At 49.2% G+C, this 24,616-nt stretch overlaps 3 protein-coding genes across 6 annotated transcripts; 2 read left to right on the top strand and 1 right to left on the bottom strand.

Annotated features, from left to right (window-relative positions):
- Positions 1-5,541: 5,541 nt before the first annotated feature.
- Positions 5,542-20,010, top strand: ARL10 (ADP ribosylation factor like GTPase 10). 3 transcript variants are annotated; one of them, XM_025292976.2, is made up of 4 exons: positions 5,542-5,846; positions 6,480-6,681; positions 9,664-9,839; positions 15,233-17,213. In XM_025292976.2, the coding sequence occupies exons 1-4, from the start codon at positions 5,664-5,666 to the stop codon at positions 15,374-15,376; spliced, it is 705 nt and encodes a 234-aa protein (XP_025148761.1). In that variant the 5' UTR covers positions 5,542-5,663; the 3' UTR covers positions 15,377-17,213. The 3 variants fall into 3 exon arrangements, with proteins under 3 accessions (XP_025148761.1, XP_044803722.1, XP_006075618.1); XM_044947787.1 differs by lacking the exon at positions 15,233-17,213 and adding an exon at positions 19,791-20,010 and having other exon boundaries at positions 5,547-5,846; XM_006075556.3 differs by lacking the exon at positions 15,233-17,213 and adding an exon at positions 11,479-14,926 and having other exon boundaries at positions 5,547-5,846.
- On the bottom strand, positions 16,777-21,665 carry NOP16 (NOP16 nucleolar protein). 2 transcript variants are annotated; one of them, XM_006075555.3, is made up of 5 exons: positions 21,411-21,662; positions 21,210-21,318; positions 20,026-20,095; positions 18,010-18,116; positions 16,777-17,211 (listed from the first exon to the last, which is right to left on the bottom strand). In XM_006075555.3, the coding sequence occupies exons 1-5, from the start codon at positions 21,515-21,517 to the stop codon at positions 17,068-17,070; spliced, it is 537 nt and encodes a 178-aa protein (XP_006075617.1). In that variant the 5' UTR covers positions 21,518-21,662; the 3' UTR covers positions 16,777-17,067. The 2 variants fall into 2 exon arrangements, with proteins under 2 accessions (XP_006075617.1, XP_044803723.1); XM_044947788.1 differs by lacking the exon at positions 20,026-20,095 and having other exon boundaries at positions 21,411-21,665.
- Positions 21,666-21,731: 66 nt separating this feature from the next.
- Positions 21,732-22,758, top strand: HIGD2A (HIG1 hypoxia inducible domain family member 2A). The gene is made up of 2 exons (XM_006075554.3): positions 21,732-21,949; positions 22,324-22,758. The coding sequence occupies exons 1-2, from the start codon at positions 21,796-21,798 to the stop codon at positions 22,488-22,490; spliced, it is 321 nt and encodes a 106-aa protein (XP_006075616.2). The 5' UTR covers positions 21,732-21,795; the 3' UTR covers positions 22,491-22,758.
- Positions 22,759-24,616: the final 1,858 nt, after the last annotated feature.

Below are 24,616 nucleotides of genomic sequence, written 5' to 3'. Positions count from 1 at the left end.
CGGTCATAGCAGACACCCTTTTTCAATAACACAAGAGATGACTCTACGCATGACATCACCAAATGGTCAGTACTGAAATCAAATTGATTACATTCTCTGCAATTGAAAATGGAGAAGCTCTATACAGTGGGCAAAAAAAGACCTGGAGCTGACTGTTGCTCAGATCATCAGCTCCTTATTGTAAAATTCAGGCTTAAATTGAAGAAATCCAGTAGGCCAGTCAGGTATGACATAAATCAAATCTCTTATGATTATACAGTGGAGGTGATGAATAGATTCAAGGGATTATATCTGGTAGACAGAGTGCCTGAAGAACTATGGACAGAGGGTCACAACATTGTACAAGTGGTGACCAAAACCACCCCAAAGAAAAAGAAATGCAAGAGGCAAAGTGGTTGTCTGAGGAAGCTTTACAAATAGCTGAGGAAAGAAGAGAAGCAAAAAGCAAGGGAGAAAGGGAAAGAGATAACTACTGAAGGCAGAGTTCCAAAGAATAGCAAGGGGAGATAAGACGGCCTTCTTCAAGGAACAATGCAAAGAAATAGGAGAAAACAATAGAATGGGAAAGACTTAAGAGGTCTCTTCAAGAAAATTGGAGATACCAAAGGCACATTTCATGCAAGGTTGGGTACAATAAAGGACAGAAATTTTAAGGACCTAACAGAGGCAGAAGATATTGAGAAGAGGTGGCAAAAATACACAGAAAAACTATACAAAAAGGTCTTAATGACCCAGAAAATCACAATAGTGTGATCACTCACCTGGGGCCAGACATCCTGGGGTGTGAAGTCAAGTGGGCCTTAGGAGGCATTACTACCAACAAAGCTAGTGTAGGTGGATGGAGTTCCACCTGAGCTGTTTCAAATCCTAAAACATGATGCTGTTAAAGTGCTGCACTCAAATGTGTCAGCAAATGTGGAACTCAGCAGTGGCCACAGGACTGGAAAAGGTTAGTTTTCATCCCAATCCCAAAGATGGATAGTGCTGAAGAATGTTCAAATTACCAGACAGTTGTGCTCATTTCCCATGCCAGTAAGGTTATGCTCAAAACCCTTCAAGCTAGGCTTCAGCAGAACTTGAATCAAGAACTTCCAGAGTACAAGTTGGGTTTAGAAAAAGCAGAGGAACCAGAGATCAAATTGCCAACTTCCGTTGGGTCATAGAGAAAGCAAGGGAATTCTAGAAAAACATCCACTTCTTCATTGACTGCACTAAAGCCTTTGACTGTGTGGATCACACCAAACTATGGAAAATTCTTAAAGAGAAGGGAATACCAAACCCACTGGTATTGTTTGTCTCCTGAGAAACCTGTATGTGGGTCAAGAGTAACAATTAGAACTGGACATGGAACAACAGACTGGTCCCAAATTGGAAAAGGAGTACATCAAGCTTGTATATTGTCACCCTGTTTATTTCACTGATATACAGAGTACATCATACAAAATTCTGGGCTGGATGAAGCACAAACTGGAATCAAGATTGCCAGGAGAAATAACAATCTCAGATACGCAGATGATACCACTCTAATGGCAGAAACGAAGAGAACTAAAGAGCCTCTCAATGAAGGTGAAAGAGGAGAGCAAAAAGTTGGCTTGAAACCCAGCATTTAAAAAACTAAGATCATGGCATCTGGTCCCATCACTTCATGGTAAATAGAAGGGGGGAAATGTGGAAGCAGTGACAGATTTTCTCTTCTTGGGCCCCAAAATCACTGCAGATGGTGACTGCAGCCATGAAATCAGAAGATGACTGCTTCTTGGAAGGAAAACTATGACAAACCTAGACAGCATATAAAAAGCAAAGACATCACTTTGCCGACAAAGGTCTGTATAGTCAAAGCTATGGTCTTTCCATTACTCATGTACTGATGCCAGAGCTGGACTAGAAAGAAGGCTGAGCACTGAGGAATTACTTTTGAAGACGCTTGAGAGTCCCTTGTATAGCAAGGAGATCCAACCAGTCAATCCTAAAGGAAATCCATCCTGAATATTCATTGGAAGTATTGATGCTGAAGCTGAAGTTCCAATACTTCCGCCATCTGATGTGAAGAGCTGACTCACTGGAAAAGACCTTGATGCTGGGAAAGATTGAAGGCAGGAGGAGTAGGGGATGACAAAGGATGAGATGGTTGGATGGCATCATCGACCTAATGGACATGAGTTTGAGCAAACTCTGGGAGACGGTGAAGAACAGGGAGGACTGGGGTGTTGCAGTTCATGGGGTCACAAAGTCAGACATGACTAGTGAGTGAATAACAACAACAACCCCCAGTGATATATTAGTGATATTATTGGAGGTGGGGCTCTTGGGAGGTAATTAAATTTGGATGAGGTCAAGAGGGTGAGGCCCTATCATGGGATTAGCATCCATATTAGAGAGAGAGAGCAGGACTTGCTCTCTGCCACGTGAGGACATAGTGAGAAGGTGGCTGCTAGCAAGCCAAGAGGACTCTAGCAGGGAACTGAATCTGCTGACCCCTTGATCTCGGATTTCCTAGCCTCCAGAACTGTGAGAAATAAATTCCTGTTATCACCTCACCCCTCTATGGTATATTGTTATGATAGCCCAAGAAGACTAAGACATCTGCTAAGATTTAACACTATTAAATGGTTCCAGGAAGTCAAGCAAGTTAAGAACTAAGATTTTTGTTGTTGCTAGTGAATTTAAGGTTCTTCTTCCTTGTGAAAGAATTTGGAGATGAAGTGAAAGGTAAGAAGTGAATTTATTTAGGCAGAAACACATCCACAGACAGAGTGTGGGCCATCTGGGAAGGCAAGAGAGGAAGAGAAGGAGAAGGGGAGGGAGAGTCCTGAACTATTGATGCCAAAAGCTCAACTTCTCTGTACACTGGTGCTGAATCAAATCACAGAGATTTTGGGGTGAAGTAGAAAAGAGAAAATCACTCAGCTGTGTCCGACGCTTTGTGACCCCATCGACTGTATAGCCCATGGAACTCTCCAGGACAAAATACTGGAGTGGGTAGCCATTCCCTTCTCCAGGGGATCTTCCCAACTCAGGAATCGAACCCAGGTCTCCTACATTGCAGGAAGATTCTTTACCTGTTGAGCCACCAGGAAAGTTGCAGCTCAGTTGGTAAAGAGTCTGCCTGCAATGCAGGAGACCTGGGTTCGATCTTGGGTCGGGAAGATACCCTGGAGAAGGAAATAGCAACCCACTCCAGTATTCTTGCCTGGAGAATCCCACGGACAGAGCTTGGCAGGCTACAGTCCATGGGGTCGCGAGAGTCGGACACGACTTAGCGACTAAACCACCACCACCAGAAAAGAGAAGCTATATTATTTTGCCAGGAAAAGGGGGGCACAGTGGGCTAATGCCCTCAAATCTATGTGTTTCACCTTAGGGAAAGTAAAAGTTTTATAGTAATTGTTTAAAGAGCATGGACATTCTTCTGATAGGTTCATGGTGAAGTAAGTTGGAGTCAGCAGCATCAACCTCCACGGCCAACTGATGCTGAGCAGGGCCCTGTGGGGCTCCTGGGCATGAAGGTCCTTTTGTCCCCCATATCCTATAGGCAAGACTCCAGCCTTCATGACCTTCTCTCAGTTCCAAACAGCAGAACAGTTGCTAATCAAAGGATAAAGCAACAAAACCACCTGATGCAAGATTAAAGGACCAGAAAGGCTCCTCAAGATTAGGAGACTAGACCACCTAAGACCCTGCACACACCCTAATCTTGTCAGCAAACCCACCCTTTTGAAACTTTGCAGAAGAAAGAATAGACTATTACTGCCTTGATCCTTATCACATACTCCTGCCGACTATATAACCTTTTCCTACTCACCAGGATGGGGTACAGTTCTTGAGTCCCTAGCCTACTGTGTTCCCCCTTTGCCTAGCAAAGTAATGGAGCCATCCTTTCCTTCTCCTCCGTAATTGTGATAATTGTGTCTCCATATTTCTGTTTGGCATTGGTGCACATAGAGCCAAGATTTTGGCAACACAACTGGTCTTGGGGTCTACATCCTTGTAGGCAGCACACCATGTTAATCTTACTTACATTTTCCCACCTTGAGGGGGTTTCATTATCTGCAAAATACCTCAAAGATAGGGTTGTGTGTATCCTTTGATAGGGAAACAGGACCTTGCCATAAGGCTGCTCTTGACTGTTTGTTTCTCCCTGGTATCGAAACCCCTCCCTTCTCTAGTTAACAACTGCTTGAATCTGCCCATTGGAACTCAGGGAGGGTCATGGAGGCTGAATGAAGGCTGTTTCCTATAATCAAAGAAGTGGGGGACACAGAACAGTCTTGTGCCCAGGAGCCCCACTGGCCCCTGCATGGTATCAGTATTAGTTTTTATGGGCTTAGTAATTTCATAGGCTAATGAGTGGAAGGGTTATTCCAGTTTTCGGAGGGAAGGGGCAGGCATTTCCAGGAATCAAGCCACTATCCACTTTTTGGCCTTTTATGGGTAGCCTCAGAACTGTCATGGTACTGGTGGGTATATCATTTAGCATATGCTAACGTATGGCTGAGCATATGGTGAGGCTCAAGGTCTACTGGAAATCGACTCTTCCACCATCTTGGACCTAGCTGGTTCTAACCAGTCTTTGTCATGTCTTACGGCTAATGGACTACAGTCCATGGGGTCCTAAGGGTGGGACACCACCTGGCAACTAAACCACCAACACTGGCAACATCTCTTCTCCCCTCTTATTTCACTACCAAGGGATTTAATGAGTTTGTTAGAGACCCTGTTAAGAATAGTTTCTCTGGATTGGTGGGAGTGAGTAATAGAAAATGCACATTATCCAGAAGTGGGTCTGAAATGGAAAGGAGAGGCAGAGGAAACAGGAGAGATCTGAGCATACCTGTGGGTGACTAGAAAAAAGCCCAGAATGCACCCTGGTCTATAAAATGGCTTGAAGCGATTTACAATAAAAATAAACCCATTCACCCCAGAGTTTCTCATGGGGTTCCTCCTCTTGAGTACTCCGGGCCCGTTTCTCCTGCTTTTCCTCCTTGTGCTACACCCTGGAAACTTTGGCAGTCACTGGGGGTCACGGGACAAAGTGGTGAGGTCTAAACACTGATTCCCTGCCCCGGCTGGCTTCATCAGGACGCTTCATCAAGAGACTCCAAGAGAGCAGAACCCCTGGGAGCCAGGCAGCAGCCAACAGAAGGTAGACAGTACTAAAAGTCAGGGACCTGGGTTCCAATCCGGCCCCTGCCACTCCATAACCTGCCATCCCATTGCAATTCCTCTTGGAGATCATGAGGGATGCCCAGGAAGCATACTACCTGTGGTTGAATGCAGGCTACAACCCACACACGAAGGTGCGACTAGGGCCTGTTTTCCCTAACAAGGGGCACTGTTTTAAGGGGTAACCTAAAACGTCTTGGGCTAATCCCCTAACAGTAAGTGCCCGCTAGATGCCAATGTAACCACGTCTTGTCCTGCCTAGGCACAGCCTCTCGCTCCACACCGCACCTAGCGGAGTGGGCGGGAGGACCCGGCTCTCCGGGCTGCGCCCCCAGCTCCCGCCGCCTGTCGCGACAGCGGCGGTGCATTGTGGGGCTTGTAGTGCGGGGCTGGGTTGGTTGGGTGGGTGGGCGCGGCCGAGGCAGTCGCAGCGGGGCCATCTTCTTCAGGCCGGCTGGTTCGGCCTGTGCAACCCGCACTTGCGCTCCTCGCCCGCCCCGATGGCGCCGCGGCCGCTGAGCCCCTTGGTGCTGGCGCTGGGTGGCGCGGCGGCCGTGCTCGGTTCGGTGCTCTTCATCCTCTGGAAGACCTACTTCGGCAGCGGACGGGAGCGGCGCTGGGACGGAGGCGAGGCCTGGTGGGGCGCTGAGCCTGCCGGCCTTCCACAGTGGGACGAGTGGGACGTGAGTGCCCGAGGAGGCTCGGCGCCTCCGCGCGTGCAGCCGAGGGGGTGTGACCGCCGCCCTGCGAGTTGAGAGCTTGGCGCCGCAGGCGTCACGCTGGTGGGCGCGTGGCGGGCTACTGGGAGTCCCGGAACCCTGGAACCGCTGGGCGTTTGGGGGCGTGTGCTGTGCTGCGCCGCGCCGCTGTAGGCCTCCGGCTTACTCGCCGCGGCCGGGGCGCGAGCGCGCGGTCGGGGAGCGCTGTCCAGCCAGCGCCGGGTGCAGCTGGCGCCCGGCTGGCGCCTGCGCTGTGCGTCCAGCTCGGGATGCCCTCCGGCCCCTCCCGCCGGCCCGCCGCTGTTTCGCTTGTTGCCGGGATTCGGCGCTTCTTGCCTCCATGGAGTGAGGAGGGATTGTCAGTCTAGGGAGGCTGAGGCTCCGCGAAGCGGAGGAATTTGCATGAGGTCACCCAGGGAAGGCTAGAACGGCTTTTGGGAATTCAGGACTCTGTTGGCAGCGCTCGTGTGCACCAGAGCGGGCCTGGCAGTCCCTTGATGGTGGGAGGGCGGGGATGTGCGCTTTGGGCTTTCGGTCTTCCCTGGGGGAAGGGTGAGGCCGGAGGGTGCCGATCGCAGCCTGACCCGTGCTCCGCAGCCCGAGGACGAGGAGGACGTGGAGCCGGCGCTGGAGGAGCTGGAGCAGCGCGAGGTGTTGGTGTTGGGGCTGGACGGCTCCGGGAAAAGCACATTCCTGCGCGTGCTGGCGGGAAAGCCACCGCTGGAAGGCCACATCCCCACCTGGGGCTTCAACTCCGTGCGACTGCCCACCAGGGACTTCGAGGTGGACCTGCTGGAGAGTGAGCAGACACCCCCTCCCCCCGCGCCCGTCTCCCCCATCATCTCAGCTGGACCCAAGTTGGGGCTTGTTATCTAAGCAGGACACGCCCTTGTAGAAAATCTTTCCCATGTGTCCCTGGGGTACAGGATGGAGTCCAACACTGCTCTGTTCTCTGGTTTGGTCGCCCCCTGTCCCTCACCCTTACTGCAGCCCACGTGCCTAACCCTGATAGACTCACAGCTAAAGTTTTCTGTATGCCAAGCACTTGACAGACAGCACTTTAAAAAGCCCTGCCAACAGCTCCATAAAACTGGAAAGAGTTATTACGTTCATTATATATGTCTTGCATGAGGCAGTGAGGCCCAGAAAGTTAAATAATTTATCCAAGCTCAGGCAGCTTGCTAGTCTGTTAATGCTGTCTAGCTTGGGCTCTCGATATTAAGCACCCTGTACATTGCTTTTTTCTGAAATGAGTGATAGTCACCCAGTCGTGTCCAACTCTTTAGACCTCATGGACGGTGTAGCCTGTCAGCCTTCTCAATCCATGGAGTTCTCCAGGGTTTCTGAAGGGTGCTTGCTTTTTTCTTTCTTATCATCTGTGCTTTGCATGCACTGTTCTCCCAGTCTGGAAAACCCTTCTTCCCTTTATGAACTGCTGTTCATCCTTCAAGGTTCAGGTCAAAGGTGATATCCCATGAAGCCTTATCTGACCCCCAGGCTAGCTTAAGAGTTCTTGCTCTGGGCTCCCCTTCTGCTACTGTGTTTTCCACATACCTCCCTGTGTCCCTGACTGCGCATCTAGGGCACAGATAAATCTGATCCAGCTCTGGCCCCTAGGGCCCAGCCCCAATCAGGTACCTGGAAGATCACTTGTTGAGTGAGTGATCAAAGGAGGATCTGAATAGCCTCCTGCCCTCAATGTTAGGCTTCCTGGGATCTCAGGAGTGGCTAGGAGAGAGGGTATTGAGAGGCCAGCAGTACTTTACCCCTGTGTCCAGTCACAGACTCAGTGGAAAGGAACAGGTGGATTTCTGTCAGCCATATTACTCAGACCATAAAGACTCAGTGGGTTTAGTTAAGTGCCAAAGTGGTGGGATCAGACTCAAGGCCTGGCCATTGGCCTCAATGGGCCCAGTTCCTCTGGTCTCAGGGCCTTGCCTGCTAGCCTGCCCTGGCTACATCTTTCTTCCCTGATCGTAGCAAACATTGATATTCACCTGAGATTCAGGCCTTTTAGCATGCTTTCTGTGTCTCCATCTCTCGTGCCCAGGACACAGAAAATTCAGATGGGGGTTCTGCAGTTGAGGCCCACTCTGTCTGGCAGAGACAGTATCCAGGCTCAATAAGGTCACTCAACCTGGATTCAAACCCAGATCTCCCATTCATGTCCGGGGCCTTTCCCCTGCCACACCACTCACTTTGCTGTGGTCACCTACAGTGCTTGGCCTGGAGCCCAGCTGAGAATGAGCCCCTTGTGGATCTTTGACTTTTCCCTCCCCTTCCCACCCCCACCTCGTATATCCATTTTATTAACTAGTTCTGTCAGCTTTATCCTCCAGTAGAGTTTGCATCTGTCTGTTTCTCCCCACCTCCATCTTTGCCTGCTTGTCCCCATCCATGGTCACCTGTCAGTACTGCAGCAGTCTCCTTGCTGGTCTTCCTGATTCCACTTCTGTCCTCAATGTTGACCAGCAGCATCTTTCAGAAATCCGTATCACTTCATGTCGTTCTTGCTTAAAATGCTTTTGGGGCTCCCAAAGCCTCTCTGTGGCCTTACAGGCCCTGTGTGGTCCAGCCCTGGCCAGCCCTGCTGGTCGTGGCTCCTTCTCCCCCTCTGGCAGCGCCTCAGCCACCTTGAATGCCTTCTGTTTCTTGAACACATGGATCTTGCCCTGTCCGGTGCCTATAACACTTTTCTCTGCCTCTTCTCATGACCAGCTCCTTGTCATCATCCCAGATTGAGCTCATGTGCCACCTCCTTAGGCCACCTTCTCAGACCACCCAATCCAAAGCCACCAGCAGACACTACCCCCACCCCACCCCGCCACTTTGACTTTTTCTGTTTTATTTCCTTCCCTTGTGGAATGTGTTTTTGTGTTACTGCTGTGTTGGTCCTGGTTACAGAGGGAGCTCCTTGAGAGCAGGGCCCCCCTGCCTGCCTTGCTGACCTCTGTGTCCCCAGCACCCAGATCAGTGCTTGGCACCTAGTAAGTACTCAGTATATACTTGTTGAGTGCCTGCTATGTGCCAGGCATTGTGCTGAGGGCTTTGGGGGGATCCAGAGATACATAGCTCTAACTCTCAAAGAGCTGAGAGTCCACAAGTGTCAGAAGTCTAATCAGAAACACTAGGATGCAGGGGTGACCATTGAGGACTTTGCAGAGGGACACAGAGGAACAGGAATGCAACCCAGGTTGGGGGAGGTGCTACTTGGACAGCCACACGGTGGCAGGATTGAGTATGGCTTTTCCAAGGGAAGAAAATGGGGCAACCAGACTGAACAAGAAAAACTGAATGGAGAATGGCTGTTCTCAGGCAGCACAGGGGGTCCTGGCTGCTGACGACAGCCACTGACCTGGGAGGAAGCTAGGGATTGGGAGGAGGCAGGACAGGCCAGGACAAAGAACCAGAGTACTGTGTTTTGAGGACATCTTATACCCCAGTTCTGTGAAAGGTACATTGTGTACAGTACTTTGGGGTTTTGCTACAACCTGTTAGGTAAGTTGAGTGAGGAAGAGACTGATGCTCAGAGGTGTCGACCTGCTCAGGGAGATATAGCTGTCAGAGCTAGAGCTGCACCCAGGTCCGATTGGCTCAGAAACCCGTGGACTTTCCCTTGCTAGAGCTGCACCCAGGTCCAATTGGCTCAGGAACCCATGGACTTTCCCTTGCTCCATTGGCCAGTGGAGCCTTGGGAGGCTGGAAGTGATGTGGGGGTGGGCTGTAAGTAGAGAGCCCGGGGCCCAGGGAGGCTCTGAGCTGGCCCCTGGCCTCTCCTCAGTCGGCGGCAGCCAGAATCTGCGCTTCTACTGGAAGGAGTTTGTGAATGAAGTGGACGTGCTGGTGTTCATGGTGGACTCGGCTGACCGGCTGCGGCTGCCGTGGGCCCGACAGGAGCTGCACAAGCTGCTGGACAAGGACCCTGACCTGCCTGTTGTGGTGGTGGCCAACAAGCAGGTGAGGGCCATGGGAGGCTGGCTACGGCCAGCTGGGCCGGATCCACGATGCCTAGGGCAGGGAGCACCGGAGAGGGACTCGGGCCTAGACCCATGACCTGCAGCACACAGCTGATACTGTCACCCCCTCTGCTACCTGTGCTGTGTCCTCATTCCTCATCCCTCGTCCTCTCTGCCTCCCTCTCTGCCTCCCTGTCATTTGTCATCCTGGAAGAATGAGAAAAATAATTTCTCTGTGTCCACTGTGTCTGAGGTGTGGTTTCGAATAATATTTCATATGATGTTTCTATTCACTCTGTAAGCTATAGGATACTGTTTTCATTTTACATACAGGGAATCTGAAGCTCAGAGAGATTTTGTATACCTTGAAAATAGTAAATTGGAAAGTTTTACTTTAATTGCACCTTTTCCACTCTGCTATATCCTTAATGATCTCTGACTCTAGATCAGAGAGCTATAGCTGGGAAGTGGTAAGAAGTTAACAAGTTAAATACTAATAACATGATAACACTGTAATCATGACCTCACTATAGGCCTTGACGTTAGCCCAAAGTTACAGCTGCTATGTGGCAAAGCCAGGTCTTGAGCTCAGATCCTCCTCAAATTTCCTGCTCCTCACTCTATGCTACATACGTCTCCTGGCCCAGTAACTCTTGGCATCACATACTTACGGTGCCATTCTCTGCTGCAGTACAGAGTCCTGTTGTGTTTCAGGTGGTGTGGGCCCATGGCCCTGAGAGCTGTGGGACATGTTTCCAGCCTGGCTTGGAGACATGCTGTCTGTCTTAGACCTCAGGTTTCCTCTGCCTATCAAGAAGTATCTGGCATGGTTATAAATAGGGTAACCTTATGTTCTGGTCTGCCTGCGACAGGCCCCAGCTATGCCTGTTGCTCTGATATAACTATACTAGTTCCCACTTTGAGTCTCAAAAGTAACCCAGTTTGGACAATGAATCATGTCATCTTATATATAAACTATGGTTTATAGTGATTTTAAACTTTACAGAAGACAGCACCTAAGGTCCCATCATTCTATGAACTGCTTCAAGAAGAAACCTTTTAATCTTGGGCCAGGCTTGAAATTAAATGCACCATCAGCAGCCATGTTGAGTAGTGGCCTCTGTTTTTTCCTCAACAGGTTTGTAGGAGTCTAGGGGAGGTGAAGCCTTTGTCTGAAAGTGACCTTACCATAAGATCTCTCCACCATTGAATTTAGGAAACTGAGCTAAGATTTCTGTAAAGGTCATAAACTTGGTCATCAAACCAACCTGGCTTTAAAACCTGGCTCTGCCACGTATCACTGTTTCCTTCGCTAAATGATACCACTTCCCTGAGCTGATTTCCCCATCAGTTGAGTATGGACAGTGAGTTAAATGAGATGAGTACCTATCACAATGCCTGACTTAGAGGACGTGCTGTTTCTTAGCACAGTGGCTATGAGTGAGAATGAGGGGGTGGAAAGAAGTTGATACCAAGGAAAGTCAGAGATGAGGAAGTGAGTTTAGACCAACTGGCCAAGAGAGAACTTAGGCCCCAGTGTCCCCCCCCAGGGAGCTGATGAACAGTTTATTTCACAGATGACAAGGGTGGGTTGTTGGGACACACTCTCAATCCAGCCTGACGTCTCCGTTTCATCCCAGGACCTGAGCGAAGCCATGAGTATGGTGGAGCTGCAACAGGAGCTGGGCCTGCAGGCTGTCGATAGCCAGCGGGAAGTTTTCCTCTTGGCAGCCAGCATTGCCCCTGCAGGAACCAGCTTTGAAAATCCTGGCACCGTGCACATCTGGAAACTGCTCCTGGAGCTTCTCTCCTAGGCTGGTGCCCACCCGCTCACTAGCCAGCCCTGGAGACTTCAGTTCTGCTCCTCCTGCTTCTTCATCTCCAGCTTGGGCCTGGGGCACGGGCTACATAACATCTCCTCCCTTCTTCCCTCCTCACCCTCAAGAGCAGGGCCTGGGTGAGGCCAGGAACCACACAGAGGCCTCCCAGTGAGCTAGCCATGAGGCTGAAGCAGGGAGGCAGTTGAGGCCAAGGGTGGGAGAGGACAGTGTCTTGCTCATTCTGAGCAGCAAGTGGATCCCACTTTCACCAGGGAAGGCAGCCTCATCCTCTGACCTGTACAGCGAGCTGCCCAGCAGGCTCAGTTCTCCCCGCCCTGCTGGTCCCAAGGGGTGAGGACTGGTGTAGGTGTCCGAAGTATGCCCTAATCCTAGACTGATCCCTTCTGGTGATTTTGCACCCTCTCATGTGCACAGGTTCTGGGCCGTAAGCCACGAGCTCAGACTCCCTGTCCTGCCTTATGCTCCAACCCCAGCTGGCTCATGGCCTTGTGCAATCCCTGCCTCTCTGGGCCATCCCTATTAAAGAGAGGTGATTTAGGTGGTGGCTTTCTAACCAACCCATGAAGATAGGAAGCTTGAGGAGGAATCTAGAGATCCTGGCAAGGAGCTTCCTGAAACCTCCCTGCTTTCCCAAGGTTGAGGTCCAGCCTGCTAACCTCTTAAATAGAATAAGTGGTCTTCACCCCCTAATCAGAAACTGAAACCCACACCCACCCCAATCTGGAGTCAGAAGCTGCTACTCTTACACTTACCTGTGCCAATGCCCATGTTTACATAAGTCTGGGGAAGGAAGGAGCCTGCCTGTGTTCCTGGGAAGACTTGTCAGGGGAGCAGGATGTTGGCCTCCAGACTGCATTTAATTATTTATTTATTTATAAAAGGAACAGGCCCAAGTTTTAGGCTCTGTTTCTAGGTGCTGTTATCCAAACCCTAGATGACTGTCATGGAAAATTTGGATCTTTGAGGAAAATAGCTGGAATCATGAATGACAGTGTGGTAAGCTACATGTGTCAATGGAGACAGAGCTCTTCCTCCCCCAACACTTTGTGGCTGTACTTAATGTCATAGAATTTCACCATGACCCATATGAACTTGAACTCCAATACTTGGCCTAATACGTCAAAGGGACACAAACTCTGTAGAGGTAACAAATGAGTCTGGGAGAGGCAATTTCATCATAGTTACTCTTACAAAGAAATTAGAATTAGCAGACCAACCAATGGGTAGCCTTGAGTATATCGCACAGCCTTCCTGGACCTGCTGATTGTGCAGCTAAGGCAAAGCTGGACAGAATAGCTGGTGTCCTCTCCAGAACACATTCCATGATTCTCCTGTTTCCAGTGACCAGCCAGTTTAAAGACTGTCTCTGTACTGACTCTTCAGTGCAGGCAGAAGGAACCTTTTGTCTGTCAAGAGGCCACTGAACAGTCGACAGCCACAAATGGGCCTTTTTTTTGAGGAGGTAACCAACTCAGTTTGCTTTTTAATTGAGAATAGAGATTATGTGCCTTTGTTTCATTTGACATTTACTCAGCGTGCTACAGTTTCATACTGTGGCGGGTGCAAGAAGGGTGGGCCGGGAAGGTGTCTCAGAATAGAATCACTTTTCTTTGAAATTCAGATTAACTTTCTGTCTTAAGTGATTTGACTGATTTTATTTTAAATATTTTGGGAATGACTTGGGTTTTAGAGTAGCCTTTGAAACTCTGCTGACACTTCATTTTGCTGGCAGAAAGTAAGGAGACTTGACTTCTCTGTTCTGTGAACTTCACCTTGTCCTCTAGCGTTAATACTTGAAAGTTACCCTTGGAGCCAACATTTTGGAGAGGGGCGCCCTTTTCTACTAATTAAGCTCTGCCTTTGGTCTAGTGCATATCACTATGTAGTACAGTTTTTAAAAGTCCCCACTGTCAGGAGGTGAGAATAGTTACGTACTTGAGCAGCTTTCAAAGGCCAGTCTCAGAGCCAACAGGTCCCGGGGGCACACGAGAAGACACCACCGAGGAGCACTGAAGGTCCCGGGCAGTGGCCCTCGGTGCCTGTACAGGCCATATGGACGTCCTGTCGGCCTGTGGGTGTGCGCGTGTCTGTGGCTGACGGCAGCACTCCTCTGCTGGCCTGTCCTCCAGGTGGGGAGCCAGACAGTGCTTGTGTCCCGGTTCCTACCAGAACCAGGCTGGGCAGAGTCGGGGAAGGGCCTTTTTTCAGAACCGCTGACTGCCTTGCGCTCTTATGTAGTTGTTCCTGAATGTGACTTTGGCTCAAGAGCCTAGGTGGCTGCTTTGGGGAACCTGTTCATCTCAAGTGCAGCTCCTGACTAACCGGGATGACAGCATGTTTCCCCCTCCGCCCCACCTGAGCTTGGGACTAGCAAATGGACGGCCGGGCAGCTCTCGCACTCTCATGAAGACCATACAGTGCCCACTTCACGCTTGGGAAGGCAGCTCATGCATCTGTGTGCCGGTTGAACCTGTGAATCATGCACCCTGACACTGGGGGCTTCTGCTCTTGAGGTTATTTGAATGAAATCATGGCTTCTGACCTGCTGCTGTCCTTCTGAAGAGAGGTCAGCCTGGCCCAGAGCCTGGACACGTGGATGGTCTAGGCAAGAGGACTCTTGAGGCTACTGGGACCACCACCTTGGACCAGCTGCCTATCCCAAAAAGCCTCCTCTGGCACCTCCTGGTGTTTGGAACCATCCATTGTAAGCTTGTGCCAACACAGTGGTATCCAGCTGTGAGGACTGGAGAGGAGGTGAAGTTGGTCCCTCCGGGCCTCCGGACCCTCCTTAGAAGTGCTGGTGAAAAATTTCACAGCTCTAGCATGTCTGAATGAGACCCCCGATTCTCCAGAAAAATGTTTCCACTTGCCTTTGGAAAATATTTTGTTCTTAGGCTAGGTTAGTAGCAACTGCCAGCATCTCAAACCAGCCACTGAAACTCGTCTGTGGCGTCTATCCTCGTCCTCTCACAGCTGCCCCAGACCTCAGACCTGCACAGTCAGCAGTCTGCCTCACCCCTGCCAACTGCTGTCACCTCCAAGTCTTCTCTAGTAACTCTTTAAAGGGAAACCTCCAGCTTTCCCTGCTGCCTCCTGGAGATGGGCCCATAAAGGGACAAGGGAAAGATTGCCATCAGATCTGAAGTAAAGGAGCCTTGCTGTCCCAGCCCATGCCCTGTGAACCCAGGCCCACAAACTGCATAAAATGGAGTGTTGGTGGCTGTGTACAATAAATGCCAAAAATTTGGTGGTGGTTTCATATAAATTCTGATTTTGAGGAACAAACATGCTTGGTGCTTAACAGTCCCAGGGAGGGACAGCTATGGAGGGTGGTCCCAGAACACATCCCACAGCAAATCCCAATCCCTTCAGTCCACGCTGGGGTGGGTGGGTACATCAGCTTTGGCCTAACAGTACTTTTGGGGAGATACCCAAACCCTTGTAGTTCTAGCTGACAAGGCCAGAGCTAGGCATGAAAATGGAAGTGAGAACTTTTTTTTTTAATTTTAGCAATGCTGTTTTGTTTTTTAATTGGAGAATAATTGCTTTACAGAATTGGAGAACGGCTTTGACTGCCTCCACACCAGAGGTCAGAATGGAGGTGGCGCCATTCCACAAGTGTCCCCCCAACACCTGCCCTTGGGCTGGGCTCTGTGGTTCCCTCACAAGGTCGCTGCATTCAAACCCAGTCTGGTAGGGGATGTCCAACCAGACTAAAAGGCAGTTACTGGCACTGGCTACAGAAGTTGGGGCTGGGGGACTCCAGGACACTGACAGCCTGGGCGCAGAGGAAGGTGGCATGGAAGGCTTCCGTAACGCCCTGTGGTATGGCAGCTGAACTGGGTGAAGAAACAAGGTTAAGGGCCTGGCCCGGTCACAGGCCTGATTTCAGAATGCTCTGAAGGACTTCTGCATTCCTTAAGCTTTCATTCCCAAAGCCTTCGCTCACGGTGACGGTCACTGCTGGAGTCTAGCAAGCCGAGTCCAAAAGGCAGGTTTCTGTCCAGTTTCCAGCCCGCCTTAACGGTGTGAGACGGTGGGCTGCTTTCAGTGGCCAAAGAGAAGGCCAGCAAGCGAAAGTCTAGGCGTAGTCATTGGACAGACTAACTTCAAACCCCATGTTAATGCCTCTCAAGCCTGCTTCCTTACCTGTGAGAAGATAAAACCACACAACTGTGTGGGTTTTTTGTGAAATGTTTTATGTAAAAACACTTAACTCCTTTTCTAGAGCAGTGAGGGGAGACAAATTTTATGTGACTTAAGGAGAAACCTCAGGAACAGGTTTTTATATTATTGATACCTGACAATAATGAATCAAAATGCCCAGCACCCACCTCACTGTGACTATAATCCTGCTACATACCAATCATGCCACCAGATTACACAGGCCAGGCCCAAAGGAATGCCATGCAGTGTGTAGCCCAGGACTTGGAACACAGCAGAGTTGCACTCAGCAGTCCAACAGACATCTCAGAAAGCAGGTTTGGGGACTTCAGACTCAAAAGACAAGCAGCAAAGGCAGGTCACTTGAAGGCAGATCAGGAGGCAGCTGTATAGCATCTTATCCACTGGCTCTCGAGCCACAACTGGCTTCAGACCAGGGCCACAGAAAACCCGTTCACCAGCCCCCAGCCTGGGGTGGGGCCAGCACTGGAGGCCCCTCCCAGCAGCCCAGTCTTCCATAGAAGTATTAGTTAGCTCAGATGGTAAAGAATCTGCCTGCAGTGCAGGAGACCCAGGGTCTATCCCTGGGTCAGGAAGATACCTGGAGAAGGGAATGACTGCCCACTCCAGTATTTCGTCTGGAGAATCCCATAGACAGAGGAGCCCAGCAGACTACAGTCCATGGGTCACAGTCAGACGTGACTAAGTGACTGACTCACTTTTTTGTAGAAGTGATAGTGTAACTGCTATTCAGGAAACCAAGGTAGCGAGCAGTAGAACAAGAACAGGGGAGGAAAGGGAGGGCAGCTGTGCCTAGGAGGGTACATGAATGTGCAAAGGACTGAATGGCCTCTTTACTTTGGTTGAGGAGGTTACTGAAGGGGGCAGCCCCAGGGCTTGGCTGGGAGGGCAAATACAAAACTGTCAGAGAAGTAGAAATAACTATTTTATTGTACACAGACTATATTCAAACAAACCACGCGCTCAGAAAACAGCAGGTTCTGGCTTTGCCCAGAGCCCCCAGAAGAATATAAATTGGAGCCTCTGGGAGACAGTATCTTCTCCAAAGTGAAAAGTGAGAGAGAGTGAGTGTGTGTGTACGCGCGCACGTGCATTGTAACCCTTTGATTCCATGGGGTTTGGCTGGCCTCATCTGTAGATGTACACCACTCCTTGCTTCTCTGGTCCAGGAGGAAGCCTCAACCTGGGGTAGGCATAAACCAGTCACTCAACCTCCATTTTATTCTTTTGCAAAGAATCAGTGAAGGCTTGCCACTCTGCTGGGTAAAAACGCTTGTAGACGTTGATCTTATTCCGAATCTGTTTTGGGGTATCTTGATAGTAATTCTTCTCATCCCGGGCCATAGCCTAAGGAAAGAAAAGGGCCACTTGAATGAAGAAGGCTGGACAGGCAAAGTTCAAATCCCTAGCCCTGCGTTGGACAAGGTACTGCCCATCCCTGAGATTCAGATTCCTCGCGTCAAAAATCATAGTGTTAAAAAAAAAAAAAAAAAAGTCATAGTGTATGTGGGAAAACGGGTACAAGTACCCTCAGAGACTAGGCAGGAGCTGAGACCAGCTGAGTAGCTCATTCTTTGTCCATCACCAACTGATCCCACATGGGCACAGAGGTCCAGTGTAGCCAGATCTTTCCATTTTTAAGAGAAGCCAAAAAAAAAATAAGGACTTTTACTTGAGACCTCCCATAATTAAAATGGGAGTTAACCCCCGAACAGCAGTTAACTCAAACAGCACAGATATGAACTGCATGGGTCCACTTATAATGGGTATTTTTCAGGAGTAAATACTATAGCACTGCATGGTCCATGGTTGAATCCCTAGATTTGAGGAACTGCAGACTTGGAGGACCAACTGTAAATTACACACAGGTTAACTCTCAAGTTGTTCAAGGGTCACCTGCAGTTCATTAAAAATACCATGTGACGAAACAATGTATTTTTATGAGTGGGATACGCACCACAGGCTCCCCAGTCTACCCAATTATAAGCATTCTGTCAAAGGGATCCATTTCCTAGGGTATCTTTCCTCTTTGTTTCCACTCAATCTCAGGAACAGGCACTAGCCAAGAAGATCAGACCCCAAATGGTCCAGGGTACCTTCTCCAAGGGCCCAAGTGGTTCCTCCTGCCAGGCCTGAACCACTTACCTTATAGTTCTCCCCATGGTTCTCCACCATGTAGCGAACATAGTCAATGAGATCTCGTGACAGTGTATTTCCTTTCTTTTCTGGAAGGCTGGCTTCTGCCTCCAGGTCTGGGTTGAGAGAAGCCAAGAGACAGGGAATGAAGCTTTGCTTCCTGCATAAGTTGAGCTGCTCAGTCAATCCCAAGCCACAAGAGTTGCTACACTGGCCAAGTGATGACCTTCCCCTCTTCCTCTCCAAATTCAGTGCTAGAACCTTCCTCATTAGCCCCTCAGGCCCCAGGCTCTGCCTATGGCACAAGCATCCATCAGCATGGCAATAAGTCACCTCTCTTTGGGTCTCAGATGGGTGAAAGTAAGGTACCAAACTAAAAATCTCTACTTAGTGCCACGTACTAGGGACAGAGATGAAGATACATTGCTTGTCCACAATGCAGGGCTCCATTCCAGCTCTAAAATTCTTTGAGAACCTCTTAAAAGTGTTAATACGTGAAATGAAAAGGTGTGAATAAATGAGAACTCGAGCTGTAGGAACTAGGGCCCAAGGCACCTCACTGTTCCACGTGAGGAGAAAAACCAAACTCTAGAGTCAATATGGCCTCACTCCTAAAATAGCTGGGCTTCTCTGATGGCTCAGCGGTAAAGAATCTGCCTGCAATGCAGGAGATGCAGGTTCAATCCCTGGATGGGGCAGATCCCCTGGAGAAGGAAATGGCAACCCACTCCAGTATTATTGCCTGGGAAAACCTATCCATATCCAGAGGACCTGGAGAGCTGAAGTCCAAGGGGTCAGAAGAGTTGGACATAGCTTAGTGACTGAACACACACACACACCACTACTGAGCTAAATATTTTTAAAATTATTATGATGGTAAATTTTGAGGGTTTTTATTTTTTGCCACAATTAACATTTTTTTTAATGGTAAATTTTGTGGGATTTTTTTTAACCATAATTTTAAAATTTTTAAAGAATTGAAAGTAAAACTTAAGATTAGCTTTCACTACACTAAGTACACATGATTTTGTATATACAATCCTGTGCAGTAACTCTTACAAGAATCACTAAAATAGACTACAGACAAGAATTCATGGAATTCTATATCAAGTATCTGGTCAGAGGGCTTTCCTGGTGGCCCAGAGGTAAAGAATTGGCCTGCTAAGGTAGGAGACACGGGTTTGATCTGGGAAGATCTCACATGCAGTGGAGCATGAAGCCTGTGGACACAACTCTTGAGCCTGTGCTCTAGAGCCCAGAAGCCACAACTACTGAGCCCACGTGCTGCAACTACTGAAGACGGTGCACTTAGAGCCTGTGCTCCACGACAAGAGAAGCCACCACAATAAGAAGCCTGCGATGCTTGCCATGACCAGAGAACAGCCTGAGCATCAATGAAGGCACAGCCAAAAATAAATAAATAATATTTTTTAAATGTCCGGTCATTCAAATCTTTAAACTTTGCAGAATTTACCCTCTTGTTTTAATATTCAGTCTCTATAGCCTTAAAATAAAGTTGATTTATCATTGGAAAGATTCAGTTCAGTCACTCGTCTTGTCTGGCTCTTTGAGACCCCATGGACTGCAGCACACCAGGCTTCCTTGTCCATCACCAACTCCCGGAGCCTACTCAAATTCATGTCCATCGAATCAGTGATGCTATCCAACTATCTTATCCTCATTGCAAAGATTATATGGTGGAATCTCTAAAAAAAAATCTGTTCATCCTTAAACTCATAAGAAGCTGAATTCATGCCTGAGACTTAATGTTTTCTCCTTTATCCTCTCAGGCACTGGTTACGTCCTCCCTGAACATCTCTGGCCTCCCTTCACACATTGGAACTTTGTCAGTAGACTGAAAATGTCTCGGCCAGGACACAGTTCTAACTCTGCCAGCTGAGCCCTGGACCAGCTCACTTCCTCCCTCTGAACTTCAGTTTCTCCATCTGTACAATGAGAACACCTGAGGGTCCTTTCCAGCCCTGTATACGATGCTGACCTAGAGAAATTGTGGCCCACACCCACCATTAAGCACATAAGGCTTCCGCACAAGCTCCTTAGGCCTCTCCTCTACATCCACTTCCATGGCCTTTACCTGCAGAGAACAGAGACTGTGAGAACAGTAGACAGAAGAAATATCCTGGATGAGGGAAAATCCTAAAGGCTCCTGCCCATCCCAACACAACTGCCTTATGCATAAGGATCCCTCCACAAGGTCAGGCAAGAATAGATGACCAAAAGAGCTAATGCCCTGGATGCTTTTTGGTTCCCAAGATGCTCAAGTAAGCAATTTATCTTTCTGCGTCTATCTATAAAATGGGCAGAATATTCCTTGCCTGCCTCACTTCACTGTGTGATTATCAAATGGAGCAATGCACAAGAAAGCACTTAAGACTTCAATGAGGGAGAGAGGTCAGATGCCTTCTCTTATGCAAGGAGCAGGCTGACAGTGCTTGGCTATAGTTTCACATTTATTCAATAAACAGTAGTGCCCTGTTCCTCTAGCATAAAGAGATAATAAGAAATTTGGCTGAAGGCAACGGGACAAACCCAATCAGCAAGCCCATTCATTAACTACAGACCACTAGTCACATCCTAAGCACCACCGAGTGAGGCTTAGTACTGAATGGAACACAGAGTTCTTGTCCCCAAGCAGATTATGTTGGGGGAAAGAGGCACAGACAATAAACAGATAAATATATCACATGACATGCCATAAAGTATTTACAAGTGCCAATGAATTAAAGTAGAAAAGAAGTTACTGAGGGAAACGGGGTGCTATTTTTGAAAGTGGTCCAGAAAAAGAACTATTCTGGAGAAACTAGCCCAAGGGAAGCCTCAGACCAAGGACGACTGGATAACTGAGGAAAGGTGTAAGGAACAGTAAGGATTCCAAACTCCTTATTAGGAAAGTTAAGGGCAGAAAAAGATAAATTCTGGAAAACTGAGATGCCAAGGGATCCAAACAGTTTAATTTCAGAAGGAAAAAGTGAGTGCTGAAGGAAAACGGAAGCTCCAACCCAGGTCCAATATGTGCTAGGGAGGCAGTATAAGGGAGATACTAAAGGTAATCTCAACGCAGTAAGGCTGGCCGAGCTGGCTGTGGGGAAGTCGCAAACCCAAAAAGGGCTTGAGGGAAGTAACAGACAGGATTAAGCCAGCTCAGGATGGTGTGGCGGCGGAGGGCAAGGCCGGGACCACGTCAGTACCTTTCTCTTAAGAAGGGGCACTGCCCTGTTGGGGTCCATAGCCAAACCCATCTCGGCCAGGTTCTGCCGCACCGATTTGGTCTGGTCCCAGGCATGTCGGATGTGTGAGCTACGGGGAAAAAAAGAGGGCGGTCGCGGGACTGTCATCTCGCTAGCCGTCCTGGCCGAGGTCTCCTGCCTTCTAAACCCCGGTCTCCTCACCATTCGATCCGCGGCGCTGCCTTCCGTCGAGCATTCCGGTTCAGACGCTTCCGGTTAACATTATAACCGAATTTCTGCCTCCGAGTCTTTCCCTTGGCTTTGGGCATTGCACTGACCACAGCACGGGATACTAGCCTCTGCTTCTCTCTCCAACTACCGCGTGTAGCGACTCCTTCCGGCTAGTGGAGCACGTGGTTTTGCAGGCTTTAGGGAAATGCAGTCTTCTTCTCAGCGACACAGGCTGGTTACTATAACTCCCAGAATGCCATGAGCGAACGCGCCTGCGTACAACGTTCAGCAAGCCCTTTTCCCTGCCCCCTTTAATGACCTCATCAGGAGGCGGGGCTTAGCGTCCGAGTTTTCGCCTACTGCTGTTGCTTGAAACATGGAGACTCCTGGCCGTGTCACTCCGGAGGCACCCTTTGAACCATCGCAGCCCCCAGTCATTGAAGGCTTTAGCCCCAGTGTATACAGCACTTCGGAGAGCTTCAAGGAAAAGTTTATTCGCAAGACCCGCGAGAACCCATTGGTACCCATAGGTAAGCAAGTGGGAACTGTAGGAACTGTAGACCAAGAGGGCAGTGATGTAGAGGGAATGAAATAGGGGAGGATCGGGACCCCAGCTGGGTGACTGGAATGAGAAGGGGCCGGGCGGTGAGGGGTGAACGTGATTGGAGAAGGAGCTGGACTGGATTGGGGGCGCTGGGACGCGGCGGACTCTTAACTCCGAGGACCACCCCCCTGCCCCGGCCCTCCTTCTGCCCACCCCTCCTACCTCGGCTCCAACCCACAGCGCGCTCTCCTCAGCTCCTGTTTAAGGATATCTTGACCCTGAAGAGGGAAGACCAAAGAGGGGAGGGGCCCTCTAGAGCCGGACCTGCCACTTCCCACCTGCTTTTTGTCGCCTCTTCAGGCTGCCTGGGCACTGCGGCCGCCCTTACCTATGGTCTCTACTGCTTTCACCGGGGACAGAGCCAGCGCTCCCAGCTCATGATGCGTACCCGGATCGCCGCCCAGGGCTTCACGATCGTTGCCATCTTGGTGGGTCTGGCTGCATCCACTCTGAAATCTCGACCTTGAGCCGGTGGCCTCACCTTGAAAGCTTCACGGACATGGTGTATACAGCATTTCGGAACCACCGGTCCTACCACTGAAATAACTCCCTCATTTCCCCTAACAAGCCCTGTATCAGTGCGGGTGGAAGTGGCGAATTGTGTAAACGACAGATTCCCACCGCCCCCCCCCCCCACCCCCCGGAATCTCAGGTTCGGTTCAATTTGCGTGTTGCCTACTTCTGTTTGTGTTGCACCTTGGCCACTTCTACCTAATAAACTCTGATTCACTTGTAGTTTAGTGAATTCATTCCCAGTCTCACCGCCATGGTTTTTGGTCTTTGGTTTTAGGAGAAAACAGACTAAAGACTGCAGGGTCTTTTAGAAATCCAGTAGTCTACTGATTCTCAAACGTTCCTGACAACAGTCACCCCGAGGTATTTATTAAAAGTAGGCAGTCTTGAGAGTCCCTTGGACAGCAGGTAGATCAAGCCAGTCAATCTTAAAGGAAATCAACCCTGAATATTCATTGGAAGGACTGATGCGGAAGCTCCAATACTTTGGCCACCTGATGCAAAGAGCCAACTCATTGGTAAAGACCCTGATGCTGGGAAAGATTGAAGGCAGGAGGAGAAGAGGGTGCTAGAGGATGAGATGGTTGAATGGCATCACCGATTCAATAGTCAAATTTGTGCAAACTCCAGGAGATAATGAAAGACAGGGAAACCTGGCTTGCTATATTCATGGGATAGCAGAGAGTCTTGACATGACTTAGCGACTGAACAACAAGACAGTCTCTACAGTGATGTTACATGTGGGGCCAGGCTCGGGGGTGGCAACTGATCTTTCCAACAATTTTCAAACTTTAAGTAGAAAACCTTCCTTCCTATGAGGCCGGCCACGCTTCTGCCCCCCACTTCTGATCCTGACTCCAGTACCACCTCCTGAGAACACTTAAGGCTGATCTAGACCATCTCAGCTTGGTTCTTGATGCATCTTACAGAACAGGAAACTGAGGCTTAGAGCCACAGCCTGATGTAACAGAAACAGCTCACAGGGTAATCCCAAAGCTTGCCAATGATTTATGGCAGTACCTAGTGTTTTATGGTTAAGGAGAAAAGGAGGCTGGAGATCTGAGCAAACTCAAGGAGAGAGGCACCTCATGAGTTTCTCATTCATCTAAAATCTCAAGCAGGTGTTCCTGATCTGCAATCATCCCTAAAGTGTTGACTCATTCTGTTTCCTTCCATCCATGGCTCCATCAGTTTCAACACCATCTGTATGACTAAGACCAGCAAAGCTTCTTGCCCCCCATCAAGGTCTTTCAGCTGTGAGAGAGATTCTAAGTGTAAAGCAGTACACTGTGGTGACCCTTGGTCTCCACACGGAACAGACATGACATGGTGAGGGCTATGGAACTTCTAGAGAGGATGGCCGCTATTTTTAACTTGTTGCTGTTCCTCCCCCTCCAACCCCCACCAAAAAAAAAAAAAAAGGTTAGTTCAAAGTCCTAACCCCAGTACTTCAGAAAGTGATCTTATTTGATAATAGGGTCTTTTCAGAGGTAATCAATTTAAAATGAGGTCAGTAGGGTGGACCCTAATCCAGTATGACTGGTGTGCTTATACAAGGGGGAAGTCTGGATGCAAAAGCAGACATGTATAGAGAACAAGGGATGTGATGATAAACTCAGGATTGTAATAATGTATGTACAAGCCAAGGAACACAGCTCCTTCCCTAGGGCCTTTAGAGGGATGGTGACACCATGGTTTCAGACTTAATGACCTCCAGAACAGTGAGATGATAAATCCTGTTGTTTTAACTCAGACAATGTGGTTATGGCAGTTCTAGGAAACTAATAAGGTTGGCAATTAAGTCTTTTTAAACACTTCAGATCACAGTGGCTTGAATGTAACCTGTGCACAACCTCTCTTGAAGGGAGAGAAGGTATAGTCACTGACTGTTTCTCCCAAATCCTTATCTCACAGGCTTGTTCGATCAGAAAGGACTGAAGTTGCAAATGCATCCTGTGAGAGGTTGGCTGTCTCCTCCTGGAGCTAGAGGCAGCAGACATAGATGGGTTCCTTCACTTCCAGCTGGGAGCTCCTGGGTTACCAGGGAAACAGCCTTACCTTCTCTCTAGTCCATGAAGCT

The sequence above is a fragment of the Bubalus bubalis genome, chromosome 9 (assembly GCF_019923935.1).
Source record: "Bubalus bubalis isolate 160015118507 breed Murrah chromosome 9, NDDB_SH_1, whole genome shotgun sequence".
NCBI lineage: Eukaryota > Metazoa > Chordata > Mammalia > Artiodactyla > Bovidae > Bubalus > Bubalus bubalis.
This window is presented reverse-complemented; position numbering and strand designations above follow the sequence as displayed.

Coding starts and splice junctions, on each gene's coding strand:
- NOP16 (XM_006075555.3), bottom strand. CDS start 21,517: ATGCCCAAAGCCAAGGGAAAGACTCGGAGGCAGAAATTCGGTTATAAT. Junction 21,319..21,410: donor GCAGCGCCGCGGATCGAATG/GTGAGGAGACCG, acceptor TTTTCCCCGTAG/CTCACACATCCGACATGCCT. Junction 18,117..20,025: donor GAAGCCTTATGTGCTTAATG/GTGGGTGTGGGC, acceptor CTCTCAACCCAG/ACCTGGAGGCAGAAGCCAGC.
- HIGD2A (XM_006075554.3), top strand. CDS start 21,796: ATGGAGACTCCTGGCCGTGTCACTCCGGAGGCACCCTTTGAACCATCG. Junction 21,950..22,323: donor GAACCCATTGGTACCCATAG/GTAAGCAAGTGG, acceptor TCGCCTCTTCAG/GCTGCCTGGGCACTGCGGCC.
- ARL10 (XM_006075556.3), top strand. CDS start 5,664: ATGGCGCCGCGGCCGCTGAGCCCCTTGGTGCTGGCGCTGGGTGGCGCG. Junction 5,847..6,479: donor CACAGTGGGACGAGTGGGAC/GTGAGTGCCCGA, acceptor CGTGCTCCGCAG/CCCGAGGACGAGGAGGACGT. Junction 6,682..9,663: donor CGAGGTGGACCTGCTGGAGA/GTGAGCAGACAC, acceptor GCCTCTCCTCAG/TCGGCGGCAGCCAGAATCTG.